General features: G+C 36.3%; 1 protein-coding gene across 4 annotated transcripts in view; it reads left to right on the top strand.

The window, feature by feature from the left end:
* The window catches only part of LOC123498608 (damage-control phosphatase ARMT1-like), a 28,864-nt gene that overhangs the window by 2,836 nt on the left and 1,028 nt on the right, over positions 1–25,000 (top strand). For 2 of the 4 annotated variants that reach the window (XM_045245877.1, XM_045245880.1), the window contains exons 3-9: positions 1,871–1,985; positions 7,319–7,454; positions 9,512–9,677; positions 10,847–11,018; positions 11,531–11,699; positions 16,381–16,558; positions 24,163–25,000. The exon at positions 24,163–25,000 is cut by the window's right edge and continues 1,028 nt beyond it. In XM_045245877.1, coding sequence (XP_045101812.1) covers positions 1,871–1,985; positions 7,319–7,454; positions 9,512–9,677; positions 10,847–11,018; positions 11,531–11,699; positions 16,381–16,558; positions 24,163–24,393 — 1,167 coding nt within the window. In that variant the 3' untranslated portion in view covers positions 24,394–25,000. Of the gene's footprint in view, positions 1–1,870; positions 1,986–7,318; positions 7,455–9,511; positions 9,678–10,846; positions 11,019–11,530; positions 11,700–16,380; positions 16,559–16,691; positions 16,979–24,162 lie in introns of those variants that run through there. The other 2 variants (XM_045245879.1, XM_045245878.1) reach the window with 2 other exon arrangements.

Below are 25,000 nucleotides of genomic sequence, written 5' to 3'. Positions count from 1 at the left end.
AAAAATTAAACTTTGATAAAATAAAATCTATCATGGTTTGCTATATGAAAGTAAAGTCCTATTAGTTTCTCTAACTATCAAATCAATAACCTCATCAGTACAAAAAAGCTTGTAAACATCAATGGGTTGAATATCTCTGTCAGATATTGTAATGTATCTGCTGGCTTCCTGAGCATTGAAATTGTGGTTTGCCTGGAGTGATGTTTTGCCATGCAGTGTGATTAGAAGTGGCAGGCTGTTCATTCGGGGTTGCATCATTTGATGAAACACTTGCTGTATCATCATCTGAGTCACTTATTCTACTTGCATCAGATTTTCCTGTAGTGGCGCTTCATAGCTTTTCTACCCTGTCACTGTCATCGGAAGATGACAATATCTTGTGATGTCCATAAAACTGATGAGGCTCCATTGAATGGTTATTTGGCAAAGCATATAACTTAAAATTTATGGCACTGAACTGCATTTAGCCTAATAACTAAATTATTCAATACGAATGGTATTTGTATTGCCATTTGAGCCATGAGTGCACTGTAGAATTTTATGACCACAGGTGGCTTATATGGCGTTGCTGAAGTGCTCAGACTAATGTATCGCCATATGTACCACCCGTGTAACAACACTTTAACAGATCCTAGAGAATCTTTTTGAGAGCATGGTAAACATCATGGTGCTATGAGGGAGTTCTAGAACTGGCTTATGGTGGTTTACATGTTAAACCAAACATTCTACTGAGGTGATATACGATGCCTGGAAAATATACTGGCCATGATTACATAGTATGAGTGATGGACTTTCACTTGAATGATGTAACAAATTGAAAAACATGCCGCATAATTATTGCAGTGAAAAGACTGTGTTTGTGAAGAAATTAAGTGATAGGTGATGCCAGGATGTGCCTCACCACAAACATGATAGGCTGTCCCAAAATGTTTGACAACAACATACAAGTACTTATTCCCTGATATACAAATTCATTCAAGTAATTGATTGCATATCAGACTTTGGATTGAATACAGATAATAATATATGTCTCCTAAAACCTATAAAATACGTGAAATATCATATGTAAATGCATCAGAAATAAATTGTAAATATATTCTAAATAAATTGTAACCTGTACATTTTACAGGCATTACACATCACCTCAGTAGAACACTTTGTTTAAAATAAACACAGCTGTTACACTAGCTGAAACAAGGAGCAGTCACAAAAGATAAATTTTCCTTATGTCAGTATGTTAAACACTGGATCTGTTATTCTATCCTTTCAGAAGCATACAAGAGGCTAACTCAAGTTGCCATATAATTATGATTTTCTTCTGGCAGACCAAAAATGAGCAAGTTGTTAGTTTGTGCAGTGTGATGCTCATATATGCAAGAGTTTTAATCACAAATGTTGCTGACTGTAAGGTGATTTTGCTCTTGATTTGAATATCATAATCTTAAATCTGCTGTTAGAAAGATATTGCATGTCTTCATAGACTGCTTGCATTCAAGCTGATATTTTGGCTCCCTCCCTTTGCCAGCAGATAGCCCTGAGTTCACTACCAAACTTACACATTTATACCTCATTTGTCTGGCAGCAAGGTCTTCAACCCCTCTAATAATGATCTAGTTCTGACCTTTCTTCCGTGGAGTGACATTGATGAATAAATAGGTTGGTAAATAAATGGGTCCTGCAGAAGAGAGAAGGCAAGCAGAAGTGAGAGGCTGAAAGAAAAGAGGGAAAGTGCAGTGTAGAAAATTTGATCATGAAAAGAGGAATTAAAAAATATTTGGAATGTCGAGTAAATGTTGAATTGTTGGCAGATGATGTTTGTGACAATGGTATTACTTATAACTCAGTTCACTATTTTTTAAATATCTTCCAGGCTGCTCAAGAAGGTTGCAAGGAAGTTGTCAGTCGTTTGTCTCAGATGAAGAATGAGATGCAAACAAACAAAGACTTTCAACTCTTAAGCTCCCCTCAACCCAACAACCCATTTGGTATAGCATGTTATACATATTTACTGCTTAGCCGTAGAATATGTAGCAAGTAGATATATGTTAAACCAGACTTATTAGGATAATGTTGTTCATTACTTTTATAATAACAGTAGTGGTGATATTTCTCTGGTAATTTGTACAATAGAACCTTGATGAATTAGAAAAACTATGCCTCAACATTTTATATGTATTTCAAAATATCACATGTTAAAACAATTGACATGGCAAGGCAAGAGATTAACATCCTCATTTTATTGTGCTGATGTGTTGTCTTTCCTAATATAAAAATTTATTAATCAGATTTTAATGTTGCTTCACTTAAAGCTGTAGTGAGGCTCCGCCCTTCAAATCGCTTGCTTCCTTGACAAAGAATTAGAGCCAGGAATTCTGATAGTGTCTTCGAAATGAAGTACTAAATATGGGAATAATTAGATCATTCTTTGTGTGCAGTTTCTTTATAGATCACACACAACATATAATAAATCTACTAATTTTGATAAAAACATAATGTGGGTGCTAAACTTTTAAAACTTCAAAGAGCTGAATCTCAAAACATGATTTTTCAATTTATAAAAAAAACTGTATAAAATCAAACATTACACATGTTGCCTTGAAACTTGGTGTACTTATTGACCGGGATTTGGGTAACATTTTGTCTGACTAGTTTTTCCCTAAAATGATTAGAAAGTTTTTAATGAGGTAAAAAAAAAAAAAAAAAACAGCTTTTCATCCTGTTTTGATGAGATCTTGAAATGCAAAATATGAAAAATAATAAAATCTCATGACATGAAAAAATGAAAAAAGCACTCTCTAAATTTCTTTAGGCATCTTTCAAGTATGTCTATGCCAAAGCACATTTAAAAAAAATTAGATAAGGTCTCAGAAGGCTTATGGACCTGATGTGGTCCCTTCTATTGTTCTCAAAAACTGTGCTTTCGTGTTTGCACCTTCCCTGGCCAAACTCTTTCAACCGTTTTTATTGACTTCTACCTTTACTTCTTGCTGGAAGTTTGCCTACATTCAGCCTGTTCCTAAAAAGGGTGACCATTCTAATCCCTCAAACTACCATCCTAAAGCTTTAATATCTTGCTTGTCTAAAGTTTTTTAATCCATCTTGAATAGAAAGATTCTTAATCATCTGTCACTTCATAACATTCTATATGATCGCCAGTATGGCTTCCGTCAAGGTCACTCAACTGGTGATCTTCTGGCTTTCCTTACTGAGTCTTGGTCATCCTCTTTTAGAGATTTCGGAGAAGCTTTTGCTGTTGCGTTAGATATATCAAAAGCTTTTGACAGAGTCTGGCATAAAGCTTTGATTTCCAAACTGCCCTCCTACGGGTTCTGCAACTTTATCTCAAGTTTCCTTTCCGACCGTTCTATTGCTGCTGTGGTAGATGACCATGGTTCTCCTAAATCCGTTAGTAGTGGTATTCCTCAGGGTTCTATCCTGTTACCCACTCTCTTTCTATTGTTCATTAATGATCTTCTTAACCAAACTTCTTGCCCTATCCACTCCTACACTGATGATACCACCCTACATCTTTCCACGTCCTTTCAGAGATGACCAACCCTTCAGGAAGTCAACAGATCATGCAGGGACGCCACAGAACGCCTGACTTCTGATCTTTCTAAGATTTCTGATTGGGGCAGAGAAAACTTAGCAGTTTTCAATGCCTCAAAAACTCAATTTCTCCATCTATCAACTCAACACAACCTTCCAGACAACTATTTCCTCTTCTTCAATGACACTCAACTGTCTCCTTCTTCCACACTGAATATCCTTGATCTGTCCTTTACTCATAATCTTAACTAGAAACTTCACATCTCATCTCGTGCTAAAACAGCTTCTATGAAGTTAGGCGTTCTGCATTGTCTCTGCCAGTTTTTCTCGCCCCTCCAAATACTTACTCTGTACAAGGCCCTTATCTGCCCCTGTATGGAATACTCTTCGCATGTTTGGGAGGGTTCCACTCACAGTTTTATTAGATGGGGTGGAATCGAAAGCTTTTCATCTCATCACCTCCCCTCCTCTGACTGACTGTCTTCAGTCTTTTTCTCACCACCAAAATGTCGTATCTCTTTCTATCTTTTATTGCTGTTTTCATTCTAACTGTTCTACTGATTTTGCTAACTGGATGCCTCCCCTCCTCCTGCAGCCTTTTTTTTTTTTTTTTTTTTTTTTTTTTTTCTTTATGCAAGAGGGAGAACTGCCAAGGGCAACAAAATATTAGAAAAAGAAGGCCCACTGGAACTGCAGTTTCCTTAAAAATTTGGAAGAATTAGCCAAAAGCCTGAGACAAATGTCTTGACACCTCTCTCTTAAAAGAAGTCAAGTCGCAGGAAGATGGAAATACAGAAGCAGGTAGGGAGTTCCAGAGTTTACCAGTGATAGGTAGAATGATTGAGAATACTGGTTAACTCTTGTATTAGAGGGTTGGCCAGAATAGGGATGAGAGGAAGAAGAAAGCCTTGTGCAGCGAGGCCGCAGGAGGAGGAGAGGCATGCAGTTAGCAAGATCAATAGAGCAGTTAGCATGAAAATACCGATAAAAGATAGAAATGGATGGAACATTTTGGCTGTGAGAAAGAGGCTGAAGACAGTCAGTCAGAGGGAGTTGATGAAATGAAAAGCTTTTGATTCCACCCTATCTAATAAAGCTGTATGAGTGGAACCCCCCCAAACATGCAAAGAGTACTCCATACAAGGACAGATAAGGCCCTTGTATAGATTTAGCAGTTGGAGGGGCAAAAAAAACTGGTGGAAACGCTGCAGAATGCCTAACTTCATAAAAGCTGTTTTAGCAAGAGATACGATAAGATGTGAAGTTTCCAGTTAAGATTATGAGTAAAGGACAGATCGATGATATTCAGTGTGGAAGAAAGAGACAGTTGAGTTTCATTGAAGAAGAGGGGATGGTTGTCTGAAAGGTTGTGTCAAGTTGACAGATGAAGGAATTGAGTTTTTGAGGCATTTAAAACTACTAAGTTTTCTCTGCCCCAGTCGGAAAGCTTAGAGAGATCAGAAGTCAGGTGTTCTGTAGCGTCCCTGCATGATTTGTTGACTTCCTGAAGGATTGGTCTTTTTTGAAAGGATGTGGAAAGATGTAAGGTGGTATCATCAGCATAGGAGTGGGTAGTGCAAGGTTTTTTTTTTTTTTTTTTTTTTTTTTTTTTTAATGATATGGCCTATAGCACCTGTAGGCATACTTGAAGAGTATATGTGAGAAGCACTGCTAAGCTTCCGCCCATTAGTGGTGCAGGCAATTTTGTTTATAGTGGTACCCATATTAGGGCCCATATCACCACCCAAACACATCTTTGGTGTAACCATCTAGAACCTGAGTATCATGTGACATGTAGGTAACTTTAAACCACTTGACAAATGGCATAGCTCCAAAGCAGTATGTGGTGAGATTTGAACCTACGCATGAATGTCTGCCCAATCTCATGCTCACCACCTTATCCACCACGCCACTGCCTCTTTTGGTTAAGAAGGTCATTAATAATTAATAGAAAGAGAGTGGGTGATAGGACAGAACCCTGAGGAACACCACTGTTAATAGATTTAGGAGAAGAGCAGTAGCTGTCTACCACAGCTGCAATAGAACAGTCGGAAAAGAAACTTAAGATAAAGTCGCAGAGAGAAGGATAGAAAATGTAGGAGGGTAGTTTTGAAATCAAAGCTTTGTGCCAGACTCTATCAAAAGCTTTTGATATGTCTAAAGTGACAGCAAAAGTTTTACGAAATCTCTAAAAGAGGATGAAAAAGACTCAGTAAGGAAAACCAGAAGATCACCAGTAGAGCGACCTTGACGGAAGCCATACTGGCGACCAGATTGTGCAGTAACAGATGTTTAAGAATCTTCTTATTGAGGATAGATTAAATAACTTTAGACAAGCAGGAGACTAAAGCTATAAGACAGTAGTTTGAGGGATTAGAATCATCACCCTTTTTAGGAACAGGCTGAATGTAGGCAAACTTCCACCAAGAAGGAAAGGTAGAAGTCGATAGGCATAGTTGAAAGAGTTTGGCCAGGCAAGGTGCAAGCACCGAAGCACAGTGTCTACTACCTCCTTGCTGCACAAAGCTTTCTTCTTCCTCTCATCCCTATTCTGTCCAACTCTCTAATGCAAGAGTTAACCAGTACTCTGAATCAACTCATACCTTTCACTGGTAAACTCTGCAACTCCCGATCTGTTGCTGTATTTCTGTCTTCCTACAACTTGACTTCTTTTAAGAGGGAGGAATCAAGACATTTGCTCCCTAATCTTGGCCAACTCTGTACTTATTTTTCTAGAGAACCAGCACTAAAGTGTTTTTTTTTTTTTTTTTTTTTTTTTTGCTGGCATAAAAAAAAAATTAAATAAAAAATTGAATGCAACTCTATTCATGAAGTCATGACCTCATTACTCTATCACATTCATATTCATATATATCAAATACCAGTAGCATATAATATTCTGAAAATTTCAAGTCATAAATCCTATAACTTAGTTTCTTATTAATTTTTGAAATCTCGACCGCAACATGCCCTTAAGTAAGAAAGAAGTAACAGAGTATCATAGGACTTAGATTTATGTCAGAGCAGCCAGTATCATAGACACTGAATAATCAGTGTTCTAATATAGAAAAATCTTCATTATCCAGTTATTTGGTTTGATTAGTTTCTAAAATTATTTAAAAACATGATAAATCTGATGTGGAGAGGGGAGAAGTATGTCCTTGATTGCCTTTTGTGCACAACCCAGACAAACTATGTACCTTAATGTGAAAATGAAAGAATGCCTGTATAACATTATTAGATTGGAAGTTAACAATTTTCAAGCTAAACACTTGAATTGAGTGCATTACATTAAAGCCTTGTGCTATTTATATTTTATTTATATTCACAATGATCAGTTGTCATTAGGTAAGCTGAAACCTTCCAGTGAAGCATTCAAGCTGAATCTTGAGCCATATCTCTTGCTTGAGTACCAAATGCCCTTTTGTGATGTACATCTGTGACTGAGTATGGTTGTATGTATGTTAGTTAAGATGTGCAATTACATTATATCTATTATTTTTTATGTATTTATTTTTTTACATCTACAGGAACCAGACTTGATAAATACTGGCTGGTTTGTTATTAAAGTACCATATATATATATATATATATATATATATATATATATATATATATATATATATATATATATATATATATATATATATATACATATATATATACTGTTGTTGATTTTATTTTTAATTCTTTCAGAATGTAAAACTAAACTGTGCTATATATTCTTTAAAAATTAGTTTTGAGTGCTTCCTGACAAATTTCTTTACAGATGACTCAGAAATATGGAACCAGCAGTTTGAGAGCTATGTCAGCATGTATGGAGTGTCTCCTAAGTGGTTTGCAGCATCATGGTTGTATGCAGAGTGCTATATGTATGCTCGCATCCATGAAGCCCTATATCTTTGGTAAATACACGTTACTTTTATTCTGATCAATACTTAAGTTCTGCTTCATTAACATTTTCATCAATGAAGCATTGTCAATTACTTTTATTTTGATCAATACTTAAGTTCTGCTTCATTAACATCTTCATCAATGAAGCATTGTCAAAATTATCAGTTACTGATATTTGATGTGTTATTTCTTTGTTTCCAGATAAATACAAAGGAACTGTTGTGCAATTATACTCTATTTTAGTTGAACTGTAAAGCCATAGTAGGAATAGGCAGTAGATACCTGCTGCTGCATTTTAGTTCTCCTTAGCTACTATACATATATGAATGAAGGAGCACTACAAATTCTCCTTATGCCCTTGCTGTCTGTTTACTTTTTTTTATCAAGAGCATAGCAGCAGCCTGTCCCATAAACAGTTCTTGTATACAGGTTCTGTTAGTGAATCAGGGCTAAGAATTGTGTCTTATAATAGAGGCCTTTGAATTGCCATCTGGGAATCATTACCTTGAGTGAACATCCTTCCTAACCTTGGAGGATGGCCTGAGGATCTGTTGGTCCCTATGTGCATCTGGTTCCACTGTATCATGGTGGGTCATGTTCATATCACAGTACATATATTAGAAAAACATTCATAACCTTAATGTTGCTATTATTATGGAATTGGATCTGTCACATCGATCTACTACTGTTGGTGTCAGTGGATATGTACAATAAACCTTACATAAGATGAAGCACTCTCTCTCTCTCTCTCTCTCTCTCTCTCTCTCTCTCTCTCTCTCTCTCTCTCTCTCTCTCTCTCTCTCTCTCTCTCTCTCTCTCTCTCTCTCTCTCTCTGAAAGTAAGGACAATCCTGAAGTTTGCTAAATAAAATGAGATTAATTGAGAAGGAAAATGGAATTAAGTATGAGAGTGAGAAGAGATGAAGTGAAAGTAACAGACTGAATGAGGGAGAAAGAAGGAGCAGTTTATCACTCCCTTGTCTATTATATCTGACAGATAAGGAGAGGGGAGGTGATAGGGAGGAGCTTAAGACAAAAGAATGGAGAGGAAAAGAAAAAAGTGAGGAAGGGACAGGTGGTAGATAGGTGAGTAGGAGCTTACACAGCTGGTTACTTAGTCTTGCAAACTTTAATTTTCTATTCTGATTAAAATTTATTAATATTTTACTGCTTGAATGATTACATATATTGATTACCTAATTTTGCATATCCTTTGTAAATTGTTATGGTTTCAAAAGTGGAAAACTGGTGAAGAAACTGGACAATGGCTCAGGACCACTCATCCAATTACTAACACAGCAGAATAGCTGGAAGCATCCTCTCTGTCTCAACAAAGACATCAAAATCAAAGAAACTAATTCTGAATTTTTAAAATTATAATGACAACATGTATTTGATAGGCAATCCTTTCAACATGAAATATAAGAACAAAAGAGCATAAGAAAATGAGGGAAGCTGCACGAGGCCATCAGACCTACACATGGCAGTCCCTGTGTGAACATATCCACCTAATTCCACATACTACCATCCCCATCCATAAATTTGTCTAATTTTCTTTTAAAGCTCCTTGCTGACTCAATACTAACATGATTACTGATTCCTCTCTATTAGATAACCAGTCCCTTCCCATTTCTTTCTTAAAACTTAATTCTCAAGCTTGAACCCATTATTTCTGGTTCTATCCTGACTACTAATCCTAAGAACTTTGCTATGTCCCTTTTGTTATAACCCCTATACCACTTGAATACTTCTATCAGGTTACCTCTTAACCTACATCTTTCTAAGAAACACAAGTGTAACAACCTCAATCTCACTTCATAGGAAATATCCTTCATCCACTGTATACTTTTAGTCACTCTCCTTTGCACTGATTCTAATAGACCAATATTGAACTAACTTTAGGTCACTGAGTGTCATTTTACATATTTATCAAATCATAGTTTGAAAAAATAGTATCTGCAGCTGTTGGAAGGTTCTAGGAAATATAGGTACTGATTTTTAATAATTTCAATGTGAGTGAATGAAGTACAAGCATTTGTAGTTTTGTTACAATCATATTTGTTTTTCAGTGATCCGTTAAGGGATTTTGATCCTTTTGAAGAACAGAAGCAGAAGAGTTTAGTGGATTCTCAAATAGCAGTTGAAGCTCTTACAGAAAAAGTATTGACTGTATGCAGTGCCCTTTCTTCATATACTCAAGATCAACTAAAACAACATGTTTTGAAGTTCTTTGAGGTATTTGTGATATGTAATCTTTGATTGGTAGTTTATCATTGATTTTTGTAGTAGGTGTAAGCAGTAGCTTTAAAATTTTAGACATAAAGGTGCTATCACACTGGCAACTTTACTGGTATCTTGCCAGCAATATAGGTATCTTGATGCCAGTATTGGTGGCTAGATGCCTTGAGACAAGATGCCAGTTATCATCATCTTGCCACCAATACTGGCATCTTTGTTTACATTCTTTCAGCAGATGAAGCATTATATGTTCCAAGGATACTCTTGCTATCCTCAGTAATTTTTATTAGGAAAACAAGTGTCTATGTGACACCTGGGATGAAAACTATTAGAAAATAAATATAAAGAGAGAAGTTTTAAAGAAATTATGGAAACTGAAAGAGTATCCTAACATGTAACCTGCTGTCCTATTTCTTTCTTTTGTACTCTATATATGTTTAGCATCCAGCTTTTGTGTTTAATCAAAGTAAGCATCAATGGACAGTCTTCACAAATGCAAATATATAAACATCTCTTTTCCGATATTTAACCATTATTCAGCAAAAGTATTGGGTGTCTACCTAACTATTTCAGTGATGAAAGTAGGAAAGTTAAAGACTAGTCAGTGTTATAGATGCACAAGTCAAATCAAATTTGGGCAAAGCATCTCCTGTAGTCATGGTTTTGACCTGAGCTGAAGGCCGAAACACTCCTTGCCTTGTGGCTAGATCCCAATTATATCAGTTGTGCATGTGATAGGAAGAGCACTCTTTGTCACTGCTACTGGTGGTTAGATGCTCCCAGAAAATATCTGTGATAGCACCATAGTAGTCACTGTATTTATATCAGTAAAATGCTTTGTCTGATCATGAACAAAAACTTCATGTAAGGATTTCTACAGATTTTTTTGCAAAACCTTACTAGTTTACCTGGTTTACATTGAAGCTTGGCCAGAGGCATCCAATTTGAAAGTGTTCTTTTCCTTACTATGGAAAGGGCCATTTTTAACCAAACCTTGAAGCCACATTAGAGGATTCCAATTTTTTTTTTCTTTTTTTTTTTTTAAATCTCTTTCACTCTCTCTCTCTCTCTCTCTCTCTCTCTCTCTCTCTCTCTCTCTCTCTCTCTCTCTCTCTCTCTCTCTCTCTCTCTCTCTCTCTCTCTCTCTCTCTCTCTCTCAATTTCAGGTTAGTCTGTGGGGCAATAAGTGTGATCTTAGCATATCTAGTGGTGGTGACTGCTGCCAAGCTGAAGATTTGTTTTCATCACTAGATAAACTGAGAAATAACATCATTGTGAATGATTCAAATACATTGTGGCAGCTCTTGATTTCTCTCCCAGAAGACCAGCGAGACATTGGTAAGATATTTTCATTCTTGCTCAAGTGATTATTTTAGCACTTGTTTGGTTTCTCAACTATTTGAAACTTAGTGTAAAAATTTGGCATAGATCACTATGATCTCTGCAGTGTTTTCCTTATTATTAATGTTATTATTATTATTATTATTATTATTATTATTATTATTATTATTATTATTATTATTATTATTATCATCATCATCATCATCATCATCATCATCATTTATTTTATTTTGTATTTGATTTTTCATTTCCTTTCTACTAATAAACAATGGTTTTATTCAACATTAAAAATTTGTTTTGCAATGATCTTTCATAAAGTAGCACCAAGTCCTACTGTGGAGCTGCAATACAGCTGTGCCCTTTGTACTGGGATTTCTTGAGTTTCAAGTTCACCTTCTGGAAAAAAAGAGTATAAAATTGCTTAGTAAAATGTTCAAAGTCAGAAGACAAATTACTCTGATTTAGAGAATAACAATTAACAGCTATTGTGTACATCTTTTACTTTTTAGCACTGGTGCTTGACAATGCTGGCTTTGAGCTGATTTCGGATTTGTGTTTGATGACTATCCTGATGGAAGCAGGTCTTACAACCTCTCTCACCCTGTACCCCAAAACTCGACCATGGTTTGTGTCTGATGCTTTGGAGAAAGATTTAAGATGGACTGTAGATAAACTCAGGTATGTTTTTCTGTATATATTTAATTTAGTCATTACATTACAATTAAAAGGTTGTTGCATTTGCAAAAGATTTTCTATTTTATAAGCTCTTAATGTAGTATTTACATATGGATTTAGTGATTTAGTGAGCAGAATAGCTTTCTCAACAAGATAGATAGATGTTTTATATATTGGATATATTATTGGCTAGTATACATAAAATCATACATCACCATAGACCATATAATCTTCTGTCTCTATATGAATCAAATGACTTACAGTAAAACCTTAAGATATGAATATGAGTTTTTTGAGATACGAACCACAATTCAGATTTTTTTTTTTTTCTTTTTCTTTTACACGAGGGAAATTCTGAGATATGAGTCGTGCTTCAGGGTGCTGCCACTAGTTGGTGCATTGGTCCAACTTAGCTAAGCTAGTATTTATGTGTTTCTCGCAGTTCAGCTAGTATCTCTGTGTTTCTTGTAAATTGTCATTGTTCTCTCATCATTTTTACAATACACGTAACCCCCGATTAACGAACATTCACACAATGAAATTTCACTACAACGAAGGTTTCCTTTTACTATCATCTGCTTGTATAATGAACACCAAACTTGCTTTAACAAAATTTTATCCAGATAATTTTTTCAAAGTTTGAAAGGCCTGCTGTATCACACAACCTGACAGACTTTTGAATACACCAGCACCTCTCTTGGACAAAACGCGCACCATTCACTCCCCTACCCTTCCCCGCTTTTAGTTCAAAACAATAACAGCATCCAGCAGCAGCTTGTCTTCCCTTGCTCAACATGTCACTAAAACGCCCTGCAACCAGCCCTGCAATGTCGCCTAGCGTTGCTAAGAAGACCAGAAAGTCTCTTACTCTCGAAGTGAAACTGGATATTATTCACAGACACAAGAGAGGCGAGAAAACTAATAGCATTGCTCGCTGCCATGGCTTGACTCCATCTACTGTCTCTACTATTTTCAAGTCATTAGACTCTATTAAGAAGGCTGGTGAGACCGTATCTTCCTTGCAAGCTAAAAGAACCACCTCAACTCATGACTCTGCAATGGATAAAATGAAAACCTTATGGAAATGTGGTAGTACATAAGTTTTGTATGCGGTACAGTGATGCACCCTTTCTTTACATTCCACAGGTTGCCGGCTAGCGTCTTTCCCACTCCACTCTCCCTCCCTTCATAAATTTAAGATCATCAACATTATAAAGTTACTTACATACATACATTAGTGTACATTATAATGACTTATTCTTAAATTAAACTGCTTAAATGTTTAACTTCATAATTTTTACTTTATTAAACCTTTTACTGTACTAAGATGCACTCTCGCTTTGTTTACTGTCAATGGAAGTTCAAGTCAGGAGTCAGACTTGTTATAATTGGTTCGCTTAATGAGAATTCACACAACAAACGTTTTTTTAGGAACATAACCTGTTCATTAAGCAGGGATTGCCTGTATTTACTTGCCCTTTTCTATGTTTAAAGAAAGTGTAGTTTAAATTTTTATCTAATGTTTATGTGTGAAAGGTATCGGCATCCGTTTCTCCCTCTCGCCTCCTTGTCCACCATTCATTACCATTAGCTGAAAACAATTGTTTCCAAGATAACACTAAATAAACTATTGTTTTTATTTTATATACACTGGTACCTCTAGATGCGAAAGCTTCTGTTTACGAAAATTTAATTTTAAGAAATGATATGTGAAGATTTTTTCGCTTCATAATACAAAAAACTACTCAGCATACGAAAGATACAAAACAAAACTCGAAATTCCTGCATGCAGAAAATTTTAAAATTCCCGCCATTTAGAAACTGAAAAAAAAAAGAAAAACTAAATAATAAATACCATATTTTATGGCTTGCAAGACATTGCATCTTGGAAGACGCACCCTAATATTTGAAAAAAAAACTAAGAAAAAAAAAGTCATTCTCATACAAGAACGCATTCACCATATACCCGACCACTGAACACAAAAAGATCAGAAGCAAGGAGTCTGCAAGACACTATTGTTTCACCACTCATTACAAATTTGCTGGAGCACTCACCACAAATTTAAAACTATGTAAATAAAAACACCATAGGTAAATACGTATACACAGTGAAACAGTCCATCTCTTCTTGTTTTTGTGGCGGGCGACGGCATGTTTTGGACCTGTTGTTTACATTACGGAATCACTTGTCCGATTGTCGAAACCGAACACGTCAGTGCTGCAGTTCATATTTATTTTATTTTGCAATCATGCTTCACAGGCTTTATCATTGTGAATACAATTCACAAGTGAAGTTTTGACTCTTGCTTGAATGAGTAAGCCATTTGAATGTTCTATTACTAAAAGTATAAAGGCACTTGGCATGTGTGTGCGTTCGTGTGCATGTACGTACGTGTGTGTTGCTATGAGACGAGGGAGCAGGCCATTTTCTCCACACGCCGAGTAGGATGCAGGAAGGATTATGGTATTGGAAATACTTGTATCAGCTAATAATAATAATTTTAAGTGTTTCGTAAAGTTAAGTGTTAATGTTTCCTGCCATTTTCTATATTTTCTGCCGTTTGCCCTCCTCCTCTGCCGCCACTTTTGCTTTCGGACATTGCCTCACTTGAAAGTCAAGGTTCCACATTTTCGTATAATTTTCGTATTATTATTTTTCATTTATTATTGCATTATGTTCTATTATCTACTTCATTTACAGGTATTAATGGTTAGGTTAGGTATATTGAATGATTCAAATGTATTTGGCTCTTATTTCATTCTGGTTTTACCCTTATAAAATTTAATGTGGTGTTTTCTTAGAGCTTGGAACGAATTAGGCGATTTATATGTAAAACACGACTCATTATACGAAAAAATCATGATACGAAAGCCACTCCGGAACGAATTAATTTTGTATCTAGAGGTACCACTGTATTTCTTTTATGTATTGAAAAAAAAGAAAAATAAATACATACGTACACAACTGAAAAGGCATAACAAACTTCTCCTATCCTCACCTACTTCTCCCATGCATGCTTATCACCAAGAAGGGGAACAGTGTAAACAAACCTCTATTCTCTCTCTCTCTCTCTCTCTCTCTCTCTCTCTCTCTCTCTCTCTCTCTCTCTCTCTCTCTCTCTCTCTCTCTCTCTCTCTCTCTCTCTCTCTCTCTCTCTCTCTCTCTTACCTGCTTAAAACTTCATTTATTCTATGAATAATGTTTACAGGGTTGTCAATGAGCTCTTCTACAGTTGTTATAGCAGCCAGTCTGCTGGGGGTGGCTATATTGTACGTTCTAGCTGATTGATAGTCTTAAGTGAGAGGGTGTGGGGCAAGATGCAGTGGGGTAACATCCTGTGGAATGTACCCCTCTGAGATCAAAATACTTTATAAAATCAGTTTATTTATCAATATTCTCTTGTTTTATTATGATTTTATATAATATTTGTTATTTATAAATACCTCTTTCTTACCTAAAAACACACAAAAAAATGGGGTGGTCTTTTTAGGGACTCCGGAATGCATTAATAGCATTTCATTGCATTTCAATGGGGAAAATTGCTTTGAGATAAAGCAATTTGAGATACAGGCAACCCCCCTTAACGAAGGGGTTACGTTCCTAAAAACCCTTCGTTAAATGAAATTTCGTTAAGCGAATCGATTATAACAAGTTTAACTCCTGACTTGAACTTCCATTGAGAGTAAACAAAGCGAGAGTGCATCATAGTACAGTGAAAGGTTTAATGAAAGTAAAAATTATGAAGTTAAACATTTAGGCAGTTTAATTTAAGTCATTATAATGTACACTAATGTATGTATGTATGTAACTTTATAATGTTGATGATCTTAAATTTATGAAGGGAGGAAGAGTGAAATAGGAAAGACACTAACCGGCAACCTGTGGAATGTAAACAAAGGGCGCATCATTGTATCACATGCAAAACTTATGTACCACATTTCCACAAGGCTTTCTATTTTCTCCATTGTAGAGTCACGAGTTGAGATGGTTCTTTTAGCTTGCAAGGAAGATACGGTCTCACCAGCCTTCTTAATAGAGTCTGCTGACTTGAAAATAGTAGAGACAGTAGATGGAGTCAAGATGGTGGCGAGCAATGCTATTAGTTTTCTTGCCTCTTATGTCTGTGAATAATATCCAGTTTCACTTCGAGAGTAAGAGACTTCCTGGTCTTCTTAGCAACGCTAGGCGACATTGCAGGGCGTTTTGGTGGTAAGTTGAGCGAGGGAAGACGAGCTGATGCTGACGCTGTTATTGTTTTGAACAGGGGGAGTGAGTGGTGCGCATGTTGTCCGTGAGAGGCGCTGGTGTATTCAAAAGCCTGTCAGCTTGCCTGATACGGCGGGGCTTTCAAACTTGGAAAAAATTACCTGGATAAAACTTTGTTGAAGCGAGTTTGGTGTTTGTTAAACGAGCAGATGGTAGTAAAATGAAACCTTCGTTGTAGCGAATTTCGTTGTGTGAACCTTTGTTAAGTGGGGATTGCCTGTATAAGCTTCATATGGAACTAATTAAACTCATATCTCGAGATACCACTGTATGTAGATTGTATGACCAGAATGATGTTTTATATTTAATGATGTACAGTATGTGCTTGAAAGCATTGCAAGGTACCATTGCTGATAAAAGGTACATTTGCCTTTGTCAGCATAAGAACATTGCTTAAGGTAAAACTTTTTCTTCTAGGAGTAATTCTGGATCTATTGGACAAATTGCCACCAAGTGGTCAAGTTATCTCTCAGATGGACGGTGGAAAATCTGCAACAATAAGTTTTGGACAACAGGATATAATTATGCAAAAATGAGCAAAATCAGCCCTGATCTTTACTCACAGCTTAGCAAAGCCTCTTTGATTATTTTCAAGGTAAGCAGTGTACTGTATGTTATATAAAACTGCTAATATTGATACTGGTACCAGATCACTTGTGTCTGTAGCTTGAGACTTTTTTTTGCTAAATATTCATTCCTTTGCTTCTGTACACACAAATGCTGGATAGATTTCCATAAGTCCTCTTCTGAATTGGGTACCAGATGTGCTGTCACACTCTGCATGATGTCCTTGCAACTTGAATTGGGACTCTTTGAGTTGCATCACCTGGAGAGTAGGGACCCTGATGTAGCTGAAGAATTTGGTATCAAGAAATCCTTACTCAGATGCAAAGTACAGTAAGTCCTCGTTACACGGTACATATGCGTTCCTGGAAACCTTACTGTAAATTGAAATTACCGTATAATGAACCCATTATAACATGTAATAATAGGGCCAGCATGTCAAAAGTCATCCCTACAAAAATGAAAATACATGAAAATAGTCATTAAAAAAAAAAAAAAAAAAAAAAAAAAATGTAAAGTACTGCACAAAAGAAATAAACAAAAAAACATTTTTATTTACCTTTCACTCGCCATGTATTCTATCAGATGATATCCCTCCAGAGGTTAAGGGACAATAGGGATTTCAGCCCTTACTCATCTTCCACTGAATGTGCACTGTCGGAAGCAGATGTGGAAGGGTCAGCTGTAGCAGGGTTGGCACGTTTCACTGGTTTGATGAAAGAGGATATGGAGGAAGGGCCAGCTGTAGAACCGTCGGCAGCAGATGTGGAAAGGCCAGCTGTAGCAGGGCCGGCATGTCTGACTGACTTGAAGAATGAGTAGATGGAGGACTTCGGTTTTTCTTGTTTTTTCATCATAGATTTCTTGATAAATCTTGAAACTTTTCTCTATGTTATGAGCCACTTTGCTACTCCTGGCAGGATTTGGATCACATTCCTTCAGGATTTCCAGAGCTTTTTCGATAACACTGAGACATTCTCTAAGAGTTTTGATGTCCAGGCCATGCACAGATTCTTCTTCCTCATCTCCCTCTTTTTCTGTCTCCTGTGATGCCTTGTCTTGCTCTATAAGTTCATCATTTGAGAGAGGTTCTGCATGGCTTTCCAAAAGATCTTGAACATCATCATCATCAACTTCATTGAAACCAGCCCTATGGCACAGATTTACTATGTCATTTCTGATCGCACTGATGTCGTCTTCAGCGAAGCCTGGGAAGTCATGCGCACATTCTGGCCATACTTTATTCCACGGCAAGTTCATGGTAGACGTCTTCACTTCGTCCCAAGATGACTTGATGTTATCTAAGGCGTGCTTGATGTTAAACGACTTCCACCGTTCTAATAGTGGGCTTGCCAGGCCCATCTGTGCCCTTTATCAGTTGCTGCATGGTTTGCTGCTAGTAGTATGCTTTTAATGTTTGCCATAATTATTATGAATATATTTGTGCTTACAATAGATGCTTTAATATTCCATTTGTTCATCTAATTAGTAATGCATGTAAGTAATATGTAATGCAGTTAAAAAAAAGAGGGGAGGGGAAGAGATAACAGGCTCCAAGAGTGGCCAAGTTAAAGTCAGTACTGTGAGTGGCGGGGAGGTGTGGCATGAGTGATGTCATCACCCCTGCTCCCCTGCGCTGGACCCTCTCGGATGACATGAGCGGATACCATATCTATGAATTTTTCTTACCGTATATCGAATCGAGGGTAGTAATTTCCAAATACCGTAACTGTGAATTTACCAGATAAAGAACTACCGTATAACGAGAACTTACTGTATATACAGTCAAACCTCACCCAACACGACAGTTACGTTCCTGAGCTTGTCGTGTACAGCGAGATTTGTGTTCGGCGAATAATAGGCCCTATGGGAAAATGGGGGTTACGTTCCCAGATCCTCCCCCCAAAAAAATTTTTTTACCAAAAAGGCTGAAAAAAAAAAAAACAATAAATGAAGTACCAAGCACACATTTTATTTAATTATAGTACTAGTACCTTTAGTTTATTTGCTGGTTGTAGAGGGCTTGAAATATGAAGTGATGGACCTCTGACTGGCAGATGCTTCCATATGATGTAAAGTCTCCTTGTAGGGCAAAAGAAGCTCCTCAACACCCCACTTGAACTTACCGTATTTTACGGCTTACAAGACACACTTTTTTTCCTAAAAAATACCCTGAAAAATACTAGTGCGTCTTCCAAGATGAATGTTGTATTGTAAGGCAGCATCCAACCTCAAGTGAGCTTGGACACTTGACGGATAGTGACCTGGATTTGTATGTTGAGTCATTACATTATGATGTTAGCTTAAGTACCATTTAATTTAGCCTTTTATATTATGTAAACTCAGTACTTAGGTGTTACAAGTATTTACAATACCATAATCCTTCCTGCAGCCTACTCAGCGTGTGGAGAAAATGGGCCGCTCCCTCGTCTCATTGCAACACACACATACATGCACATGAACGCACACACATCATGCCAGGTGCCTTTATACCTTTACTAATAGAATATCCAAGTGGCTTACTCATTCAAGCAAGAGTCAAAACTTCACTTGTGAATTGTATTCACATTGATAAAACCTATGAAGCACGACTGCAAAATAAAATAAATACAAACTGCAGCACTGACGTGTTCGGTTTCGGCGATCGGACAAGTGATTCCGTAATGTAAACAACAGGTCCAAAACATGCCGTCGCCCGCCACTAAAACAAGAAGAGATGGACTGTTTCACTGTGTATACGTATTTACCTATGGTGTTTTTATTTACATAGTTTTAAATATGTGGTGAGTGCTCCAGCAAATTTGTAATGAGTGGTGAAACAATAGTGTCTTGCAGACTCCTTGCTTCTGATCTTTTTGTGTTCAGTGGTCGGGTATATGGTGAATGCGTTCTTGTATGAGAATGACTTTTTTTTTCTTAGAAATTTCTTTCAAATATTAGGGTGCGTCTTCCAAGATGCAGCGTCTTGCAAGCCATAAAATACGGTAATGCTCCTCTCCAGGATGGGATCTGTTTCAGTGAAGAGGGATGTTGCATCTTCCATGACTTTCAGCAAATTATGAAGAGTCCAAGATGCTTGGGAGGGAAGGTCAAGTGCATCCACCAGGACCAGTGGGAGATTCAGATGGAGACCAAATCGTGCAATCGTGAGTCAAAGTTGTGCTTGGCGAAATATGGGATATTTTACCGATTCATGTATATGTGAGTTTCGTGTTCAGTGAATTCGTGTTCGGCGAGGTTTGACTGTATACATATATATATATATATATATATATATATATATATATATATATATATATATATATATATATATATATATATATATATATTCAGGTAACTCTTGATTTATGCGTGTTTAATTTACGCGTTTTTGTTAATCGCAACCGAAAAAATATTATAATTAATAAAATTTTTGCGATGGGTTTGCTTATATGTGATTTGGCCCAACTGCATTTTCAAACTGAGCGCCAGACGCAATTTCAAACTGCGCGCCAGAGAGTGGACAGCAATGGCGAGTGCTTGTGAGGGGTGAAGACATTGGTTTCCTGTATTTATTTTTTTACTAGTATTTACTTTTATACTGTAGGGTTATTTTTGATAAGTGGATATTTGATGAAGTGGAAAACCTCAGAGGAAGATGGTGACTGACTGTGGTATGAGTGGTTAAGGCAGTGATGTAGTGAGTGGTGTGTTTACGTATTCTTTGTTTTGTTGTCTTATCTTATTATTTTTTCCTTTCTCTTATTATTTCTTGCTTTTCCCTTTAATTTAAATACACTTCTAGTATTTAGAATGGTAAATAATAAAAACATGTTAATTTAGCCAAATAGATAAAGTATTTTGTATAAATTTTTTGGGACCACATCCCGCATTCCCCCTATTATCTATTGTTTCTTATGAGAATTATAAATTTGTTTTACGTGAATTTTGATATACGTGATGCCTCTTGGAACGCATCTATTATGTAAATCGAGAGTTACCTGTATATATATATATATATATATATATATATATATATATATATATATATATATATATATATATATATATATATATATATATACAGGTACAGCGAGTGTGTGGCTACAGTATGAATTTCAAGGTACCATGACCCTTAATGTTCACCACAGGCTTAAAGGGTTGTGCTTTATGTTCAGTATATAATATGACCCCTTGATTTAGGAGCCTAAAAATTGGCAAAAAAACTTGTCTTATACTCCAGCATATACGGTAAATATAGTGGACCCTTGTACTTGGAACATCATGGACTTGGAATAGGTCAAACTTGAAAAAAAAAAAAAAAATTTTCACCCTCTAAGATGGAATAAAATTCGGACTTGGAACAACCTGAAGGCTGCCGAATCCAGGTAATGCTGACACCGTTGGTGGGAGGTAAACATCTGTTCCCACTTTGTTTTGATTCCACCCTGTCGCCTTGCTCATATTCCTAGCTGGGGTCAGGACATTTGACCAGTTTTTCACTTGACCAGAGTGACTTAACCAGGTAGGATGGTTGAGTAATATTTCATATAAGTACACTGATATCATAACGAACAAAAATACTTCTTCTTAACTACTGTAGTGACAAGGTGTAACAGACATGAAACAAAGAATCCACATAGGACTAACTGACTATGCTAATGGTAGTGCTACCACCAGCCAGTATATTCTTAATACCTGGTTAACCCGTAGAGGTCAGCATTGATTTACCTCCCGAATACTCGTCCAGGTCACCAAAAATTCCATTTTCTTTTTTTTATTCCATATAACTCAAAATGGGCATAGAAAAATAAAAATAAGAGTTAAAATCCGAAATCACCATTTTTAAATGTCCCGCTGGAGCTTTAAATTTAGCTCCCTCAGTGATACTGCCAGACGTATGACTTGTGAGCGAGGCTTTTTTTTTTTTTTTTATCATTTTATCAATGTTTTTCTCCAACGAGACATGTGTATAATGGTTACATATTCATAAATTAAGCCATGTTTTATGAAATAAAAATACAAAAAATATTTGTAAAATACCATAAATATAATGTAAAAAATAATTTGCTAAACTGGAGCAGTTTACCACAAAATATTGTTTATTATTTTTCTTTCAGTATCTAAGCTTTTTGATATTGCAGCACAGTGTGATATTCTTCAAAACAAGGCTCAGTGCACAGAGCTACATCACACTCATGACAGTAATACCGAGTGTTGCTCTGTTTTTTTGGTCATGTCAAGGCGGGGCGGGGCAGCAGGGAGGGGTGGGGGAGGGGAGTGACTAACCCATGTCAGAATGGCAGGAAACTGTGCTGACATATGCTAGACACTTAAAAAAACATAAATACTGAAGCCGGAGGGAATTTCAAACGCGTAGAAAGTGAGAAAGGGACAAGCGTACTTATACGTGATTGACCACAAATACAGTAAGTCCTCATTATTCGGTAGTTCTTTATCTGGTAAATTCACAGATACAGTATCTGCTCATGTCATCTGAGAGGGCCCAGTGCAGGAGAGTAAGGGTGATGATGTCATCCACGCCACACCTCCCCACCACTCATAGTACTGACTTTAACTTGACCATCCTTGGAGCCTGTTACCTCTTTAACTGCATTACATATTACATGCATTACTAATTAGATGAATAAATGGAATATTAAAGGGTCTATTGTAAGCACAAATATATTCATAATAATTATGGCAAACAGTAGTCATAATACAAAGAAAAATTAAGTTCACTCCATTCATAAGTTAGCATAAATATTCAATATTTGTTATTGAATATAATCCACTTAATCATAACATAAACAGCAAAGGAAAACAGGTAATATAGTCCTAGTGAAAAAATAAACTACATATCATTCATGTGGTCAGTTTCATTAACTTTCTGTTTTGACCTTTGCATGACTTATGTTTTTTTCTTATTTGTCTTAATGTTATTTAGATTCCAAATTCTAAAGTACACAGATATTTTGGCAAAAAAATTATATGACATCATCAGTGAAAACGAGTTGGGGCTGAAACTGAAGTAGGCTTATACCTAAATAACACTGGTAATGCTTTTGCTTCACAGGTAGGCTATATAGCACTATAAGCAGTACAGAGGCATACAATAATCATTTAGAAAATTCATCAATTTAACTTATCTTGAGGTAAATTAAGGGATGGAACTGCGGTATCTGTCATTGGCCTGTAACTCTTGGGTGCCTCGGTGCCTAAGAGGCGATGCTTTAAATCATCCTTGTAGTCAGAACTTGTAAAATGCATGGAACATATCATTGCCTTGTCTACACTGAACACATCACCTCGGGAACAAGCTTGAAACCACTGCTGTCTGCGATTTTTTTCCTTGGGAAACTTGAAATACTTAATGTCTAAACCTGCTGTTTTTCTTTTCATGTTATTGCATCCAAACACTGAAAAATTGTTCAGCATGTTTAGTTGTTTACAGCACTGTGGAGAGTTTGATGAACACTCCAGCTAGCCCAGTGTCCACAAGCAATATGTAAACAACAGGAAACCCAGGTGTCAGGCCAAAGTGCCTGCCACTGAACGTCTCGCCAAAAGTCAGCTATCAGTGAGCACTGAGCTGGCGTGGCACAGGAAGTGTGACGTGGATGACGTCACAACAACGATCAGTCTCTTCCCGCGTTTCCCATTGAACACAAGTGAAATCCTTATGTGTGTCTTTTGTGGATATTATCATGATGAACAGTGACGCACCCATAATGCCCCAAAACTTTACTTTTTTTTTTATATATGACTATTTTCATGTATTTTAATTTCTGTAGGGGTGACTTGACGTGCTGGAACGCATTCCCTATTATTACATGTTATAATGGGTTTGGTATATGGTAATTTTGATTTGCAGTAAGGTTTTCAGGAACGCATATGTACCGTATAATAAGACTTACTGTAGTAAGCAAAGACTTCACGTACATGTACGTGGTTGACTTCTTACGGGTTAAGTGACACTCGCCATGAAGCTTGCCATTTAAAGGTAAATAATATTGATTTCACAATTCAATTCTTATTTAGATAAAAATTTGGGATCTTTGAATGGATTAAAATGCTTTACATTGTTTATGGGGAAAGCAGTTTTGGGCTTGGAACAATTCAGACATGGATCAACCTTCTGGAAGGAATGATCTGTATGTGCTATTTTTACTCGTGACTTTTGACTCATTATTTCACTGCATTTTGTAGTTTGAAGTAAAATGATGAGCAATAGTAGCTGAATTAAAAAAGTTCTGACATGGAGTCATGAGAAGAGATATGGAAATAGAAGGACCTAACAAACAAGTTACACGTTTCTTTGCATATTGATGAGCCATCTTTCAATATCATTACGAAGATGTGAATATAGAAAAAAATATTTTACTGTATATTGGGACACCTTTGCTGAATTATGGGTAGGATTGGGGAACCTTTTATCACCAAAATCTAGACGGACCACTGTTTTCACTTTAATACATACTGCATATACACATCTCCAATGTTTTTCTTTATTTTCTTATTTCATCCAGTGACATTAGATTTGATTACTATCTAATAGATTTGATATACTTTATTGCAAGGAAGTTACAACTTGTTCTCTTCTCACTTCTTTTAATAATTACAAATGAAACTGACAGAAATTAATGATGTTTTCAGGGTGATCTGAATTATCGCAAGCTGACTGGAGATTTAGAGTGGCCAACAGACACCAAATTTGAACATGCTCTTCAAGACTTCCGTCCAACTCCTCTATTAGCAGTGCGGACAGCTAAAGGGGGACCAGTGGTTGGGCTTCTTCCAGATCAGAGCAAGACTATTTCCAGTGTTGATCGAGACTGGAACATTAATGGAGACTATGGAATGATCCAGCTGTGTACTTTTTCTTGATTAGGTAATACTTCTCAGCTATAAGCTTAATAACAGACTTTATACATTAAAATCTCACATCGAATGAGTAATAGGTATGATAAGAAACAAAAGAAAACAACAATAATGAATAGATTAAATGAATAAAATAAAAACATAAGTAGAAAACACTAGATATGAATAAATAAATTTATGTGAATTATTATATTAGAGAATAAACTAGACAAGCCCTATTTTGACAATATTTTAATTCTTTACATAAGTGATTGAAATTGAAATATAAAGAAATAATATGGATAACTCTAGACAAAAAAAGTGATATATGAGTAGGGTAGGAAAGATCCTCCCTCCTTACTATCACCATTTCCACCATTCTCAGGCTCCCTGTTATTCACTGCATCTCATGATGGCTTCCCAACTTTTGTTCTCTCTTCCTTCCCAACACTTCCCATTTCCAGCAAAGAGATTAGCAGTATCACTAAAATTATTCTATTCTCACTATCATCCACAGTCCTTTGTCCCTTATTTCTTTCAAAATTTACCATGAGATCTTTAAACTAGGGGCATTTGTTTAATTGTCTGGTAATAAGCACTTGTTATTTTTTGTTAATTTTCTGTACAAAGATTT

Source organism: Portunus trituberculatus, chromosome 48 (assembly GCF_017591435.1).
Source record: "Portunus trituberculatus isolate SZX2019 chromosome 48, ASM1759143v1, whole genome shotgun sequence".
Taxonomy (NCBI): domain Eukaryota; kingdom Metazoa; phylum Arthropoda; class Malacostraca; order Decapoda; family Portunidae; genus Portunus; species Portunus trituberculatus.
Note: the sequence above shows the minus strand (reverse complement) of the source record. Positions and strands in the feature narration are given on the sequence as shown.